Below are 6,295 nucleotides of genomic sequence, written 5' to 3' on the forward strand. Positions count from 1 at the left end.
ATAATAATAATAATAATAATAAAGGATTGAGGTAACTCCTCCAGAAGATATAGAGTCAAAATTAAAAGAAGAGTGCCATTGTCATCTAGTGAACGATATTTCGACATCTCGTGTGTCTTCAACAGGTTCAAAAAATAATTCTTTTAATTTTAACTCTATATCTTCTGGAGGAGTTACCTCAATCCTTTATATATTAGCCAAAATGAAGTAGATTGACAAAATTATTTTTTGAACCTGTTGAAGACACACAAAATGTCGAAATATCGTTCACTAGATGACAATGGCACTCTTCTTTTAATTTTGACTTAATTATGATGATAATAACAACAACAACAAAAAATACTTTAGGAAGGAGAACCCAGATCTGAAATTTCCCCAAAGACACCTGATGAAGGCTGGAGGGTATATCAGCTAAAATGTTGTGTTCACAACAAACAAGATGAAGACAAATATCCGTCAAATGTAAATAATGTAAGGTTTTGAATTTGTGGAGGGCAGCAGGCTCTCATCATCAAATAAGGAAAATCTATTTCAGGAGTGTTTGACCAATATCCATCACAATACTAACAAGACTTGTTTCCTTTGGAAGGTGAACATTATCATATTTTTAATGCCAATTAGTGACATTGATGTTGCAACGGAAAAAAAAACAACAGAATTTCTTTCTTTTCTTCTTTTTTTTTATGTATTTTTCCATGCTAGTATATGTGGGACTTTTTCTTTTTACTGCTGTAAAGAAGGCAGGGAAGAAATGTTTTCACTGCTAGATTCCCATGCCATTAATCAATTAGCTGTGAAATAGGAGTGAAACCTGATGTTGGAGAAACAGTATGGAGTGGGTAAGGTTATGCATTTTGTCCAAGAGTACAACACATTTACCAGAGAATTGCCTGGGTAGAACAGACAACTATATGGCCAATAAACTCAGTAACTCAATCTCAGAGACACTGTGCTTTTTAGGACATGAACTCTGACACAGTCTCTAAAGAGAGAATCTCTTTGCCTTATGGTATGCAGTTTCTTGTCCAATTTGTTCAAATCTTGGCTGATATAAATTTGAATAACAATCTCCTGAAAAAGAGAAAAACAAAAGTGTGCCAAAGAGGATATTTCTTAAGACATTTTGGGGCTACTTCAGTGTGTGGTCTACCTGGCTATTTACGCTTTATCATGCAGTCTTATCCCAGACCCTAACCTTAACTCTAAACCTAATCCTAAACTCCAACCCAGATCAGGTAATTTCACAGTATAGACCAGTGGTTCCCAACCTTTTTACTACAAGGGACCCCTTTTATTTAAATGAGTTTTCCCACTGACCCCTTTTAATATGCTTATCCTTATGTGTGTGCGTGTGTGTATACACACACACACACATTGGATTGGTGCATAATTATTGCGGCTTTTATTCAACAAAAATAACATGTAAACAAAAACATCTTTAAATGATTATTCCGGACCATATTCACCAGCTACTTCAATTACTGCTTCCCAATACTACCTTTGAGGACCACAGATTTATATATTTATCTCCTAATGAACTAATATGATTTAAATTTTTTGTGCTTCATCGTTGAAAATATGACTATTAACTGAAACTTGTTATGGTGTGTATTCATTTTCCTCAACGGTGTAAAGTTGAAGATGAAAACTATACAACAAAAGGTTTCATGTCCATTTAAAAATCTCGATTTAATATAATGGGGGATAGGTAGTCATTTAGGTGTTCGTAAAATATAAATAGTAAATTGATTCTAAATTATTAACTGACGAGATTAAATCGAAACAGAAAGGTAAGTCGAATAATTCATATTTAACAAAAGTTTATTAATTTATCGTTGCAATTCAGTTTACCAGTTGCAATTTGTTTTAATTTAAAGTGTATTCGATCGCGGGATTATTTTCAGTACTTGACGCCCGCCTTCCGTGCATTAGCTCACCCTCAAGCACCCAGTCATTCAAGAAAGTTGAAGGTTGAATATATAAAATAGTTTAAAATTTTGGCACAAGGCCAGCAATTCCAGGGTCGATTATAACGACGCCAGTGTTCAACTAGTACTTATTTTATCGACCTCGAAAGGATGAAAAGCAAAGTTGACCTTAGTGGCATTTGAACTTAGAGCGAAAACCGATAACTTGAGTATTTAGAGCGGGCCCCCCACGCTGAAAATTCGAGGCGTATAGCATATACAATTCATAGTACTAGTTAATTGGAGACTGTTTGTAGCAACTTTATACTCATTTGCTAGACCTCATATTTCAACGTAGTTTTTAATTATCACAAGCTATCTACTTTTTAGAAAGCAATTTCTAAACAAATCAATTTGTCGGTTAACCCAGGTCACCTCTCCATTCATATTACATGTCGTTTCTCCGTTTTTTTTTTACGTTTTATATCAAGAAAGTTTGTTTACAGGATGTATGTGCATCATTTCCTACTTTAAGAATATAAAATAATACACCAGTTTACAGTTGCAAAGAACAATATCAACTTTCTCGTCCGTGTCCCCTTTTGCTATTTATTAGGCTTACGGCAGCATTTTCTGTGTGACTAAGAATAACGAAGGACTAGCGGCTGTACCCGGCTTTGCCCAGGATTATTAATATCTAAAATAAATATAGTTCATTATATTTTAAATAAATTGCTTTAAAAAAAGTGCTGACAATCCTCAGTTCGTCCGGGAATTTTTATTTTCTCAGAATTGTAGCTGCCAACCCATCCAAAAGATCGTTGAAATTGAACTTCATAAAAATGCGCAAAAAAAATATAGAGCCTAAATATGAAAATTTTCGCTTACATTTTATCAATTTTCTCGAAAATGAAAAAGCGTTATTCTTTTTAAAATATCAATTTAGATTGTTTCTCTAAATTAATTATTTCCCAGATCAATAAACATTCCAGTACTTGTTGCGGTACTCGGGGTTATACAATAGTCTTAGTTTTTTTTTTCTCTGCCAAAATTTAAAAATAACAATTTTCAGAAAAAGTTAGAGTCCCATGACCTCCTTAATAAGCGGCGCCCCTATTACAGCTACTTACGTAGGGCCTACTATTAGGAACATGCATACATTTACTTTTACATATATTAAAGGCACAAAGGAGTTTATAAATCTTTCCAATGTGTTTTTTAAAAAATAATCTTCAGAGAAATTAAAAGCAACAAATATTTTGTTTAAGAATAATAAATACTGCCGAAAATTTACCATTACCCGTTAACACAGTATTTCCTCTCATAAGTAAAAAGTTACATAAATTATTTCTAGATATTACTTTTAAAAGAACGAAACCGTATCTAGCAGAAGCCGCATATTTCTTTGTAAAGTTATATTTTATTTAACTGTGACAAGCATTATCATTTAAATTTTTTACATTGGTAAATTTCAAATTAATGGAAAAAGAAAGCGTTGAATGTGCAACACATGCCTTTCCCAAAGAAACGATAGTGTAGCTACACTATGCATCATACTTTGGTAAATAAAATATTTATCTTCTAAAATGTATTGCTTCGAAGAATTTAAGAAACAAAAAAATTCACTTCAGAATATTTTTGAGGTTAATTTTAATGTGAAACATCAAGAATATGTTTCGTCTGTTCGAGCCTGGATATTTCTAGTTACTAAAAATAAAATTGCCCTTTTCTCTTAATTAGAATCTCACTTCAAGACTGGAGAACAACAACAACAACGTTAATGAAGCAATTAAAGAGAGAGAGAAGGGGAGAGAGAGAGAAAGACCAGACAAGCGAGATATTAAACGAGACTTCACGGGAGCTGGCATTATCACTTACCAATCCATGATGGCTGATCCGATTACTGAGGTAATTGTTGTTATTTAATCATTTCAGGAGAGAAATTACATTTTATTCATAATAATTACCTGAATATATTTAGGAAATTTAATGCCGGTATAATAGTAATTATTATTATGGCTGTTTTATTGTTTCTATTGCAGCTTCTTATATATAAAAAGGCAATACTTGTTAAGTGATGTGTGATGAGGAGTTATTTTTCCTTTAGGCCATATCGCTTTCATTTATTTACTGGATCATTCTATCGTAAAGTATTAGAGAAAGAGTTGTCTTTTTTTAAAATTTTTGTATGCGTATATTTACATTATTTGTCAATATTGGTCATATTTCTGTGGAGACAAGTCACCAGCAGCGGCGGCTTTTCGTCTGTGTCGGCCATATATGGCTTGTAATGACGTAGGAACAGATATCTTTGGCAAGTGACTCCCCAGATGCACCTGACTCTTTAAAAAAAAACACCGGCAACTATGTGTATTTGCTGTATCCTTAAAATGTCTAACAGCAAAGAGTGCCTTGCATAATCGAGTGTGTGTGTCTATATCCATTGATATTGTCTCGACTAACTTTGGTCGGCCATATATGGCTGCTCTGACGTAGAGAAGAAGAAGACTGCTGACATCTTCGAGATGCTACCATCAACAACTCCCTCGATTCCTTAAACAATTGAACTTAGATTTTTTTCTAATCGTTACCAACAGTAATTCCACGATGTTCTCCTGTCCTTTATTACAATGGATACCTGTTGTCATTATAATATTTTCTGCAAACAGCACTTAAACAGCTGAATCACTTCTATGTTTATATCTATTTCTTTTCCCCGTTTCAGAGCGAACAGCAACATCAGCCATCATCCCTGCCATTATATCTGAACCTTTGTTGAATTAAGGAACACTAGTAGTATCTTGCCCCATCTATACTCTGTACTTGGTCCGTCACAGTTCCTTCTTTGTGCTGCTTTGCCGTCCTCAAATTTGATGTTGTAACTATATGTAGTAGTTCCAACAACTGTAATCGTTAAACGAGTATACCAGGACCAAACAAACCGCCAGTAATACAAGAAATTGAAACCCTTAAAACTAAAATCCAAAAATCTCATTGAAGCAGAGATATCCGACAACTTGGCCATGGCATCTTTGGATACTTTTATGCGCAATGTCGTAACCCAGGATACAAGGAGTCGGACCCAGGTTCATTCTGAACTTGTGTCCTATCTAAGTGACCCCGGAGCATCTTTAGATTGCGAGGATATTGACCAATTCATCAATGGCTTAGTTGCATGGGTGAACAGCAGTAACTTCAAGGTAAACACTTTCGTTTTATTACTTCTGGTTTCACCATTTTAGGTTTTATTTATTTATTTATTTCCTCTCTCCGCCCATTTCTACCCTGAATATGGTGAAGTTCCCCTCCCCCCCATTAAGCTATGCTCCAGAAATTAAATAATGCAATATGTTGTGTATATATATTGCACTATTTAATTTCTGGAGAATTAGAAAATATCTGCAAACCTTAGTTTCTTCCCGTTTAGGGAATAAAAAAAAAACCAACGAAATAATAATAGCAACACTCGCTACCCTAGGTAGTAGACTGATAACAGCTAAGGTGTTGAAATACCGTTTTGCTTTACGTATTCTTTTGTTTGTATCGTAGTGAAGTTAGTCATTCATAGCTTTCAGTGTCGGAATGTCTTTATGCAAACGATTTACTCTAAGGATGACTAAATTGCTGCTACTACCACTACTACTACCACCACCACCACCAAACACTGTTACAACTACTGTAATAATTATTTATTTTTGAGCTTTTGTGTAAACAGTGATTGATATTAAAATTACTAAGAGGGGGGAGGAGGAGGGCAAATGGAAGGATATGATTTCTTTTAGGATCATAAAAAAAAAGAAAAAAGGAACCCCAGCCGTTTCTACCTCCCCGCCCTTTTCCAATAAATAGATTTTCGATTTGTCATAATTCTTCTGCCTGCTGTCTGTATTGCAGAATGCATTGTGAGGCAGTGTTTGTGCAATTGTTGGTCGACTACCACTGCAAGTGCTATACATAGAATGCAGATAGATAGCTGCTGCTATTTTCTAAATTTCTCCTGTCTGGCACCCCTGATGTCATCTTCTCTCCTCACATTCCCCTCTCTATATCTATGTCTCCATTGATATCTCTTGCTTGCTGGTGTTGTTGTGATCGTCTTCTTGTAATCTCGAATCTGTTCCGTTTTTACTTCCTCGCCCACCATTCACGCAACCATCTTCGCCACATCCATCACCTCATCCATGTTTGTCATTCTGCCCATCTGGATGTTGGAGTTCTCACAGATAACTGTTGCCATCTTTTCTTTACAACACATACCGTCATACCGTACACATTTTCTCCTTATCTTAGATAAATTTTTGCGTCTTAAAATCTAACAGTGCTAAAAAACTTTTATATCTATGTAGCATGCATACACACACACACACACACACACACACACACACACA

General features: G+C 34.9%; 1 protein-coding gene across 1 annotated transcript in view; it reads left to right on the forward strand.

Moving 5' to 3' along the window:
• Positions 1-3,670: 3,670 nt before the first annotated feature.
• The window catches only part of LOC106878380 (CLIP-associating protein 1), a 156,455-nt gene continuing 153,830 nt past the window's right edge, over positions 3,671-6,295 (forward strand). Inside the window, exons 1-2 of the mRNA XM_052974145.1 lie at positions 3,671-3,815; positions 4,633-5,107. Coding sequence (XP_052830105.1) covers positions 4,931-5,107 — 177 coding nt within the window. The 5' untranslated portion in view covers positions 3,671-3,815; positions 4,633-4,930. The remainder of the gene's footprint in view (positions 3,816-4,632; positions 5,108-6,295) is intronic.

The sequence above is a fragment of the Octopus bimaculoides genome, chromosome 17, assembly GCF_001194135.2.
Source record: "Octopus bimaculoides isolate UCB-OBI-ISO-001 chromosome 17, ASM119413v2, whole genome shotgun sequence".
Taxonomy (NCBI): domain Eukaryota; kingdom Metazoa; phylum Mollusca; class Cephalopoda; order Octopoda; family Octopodidae; genus Octopus; species Octopus bimaculoides.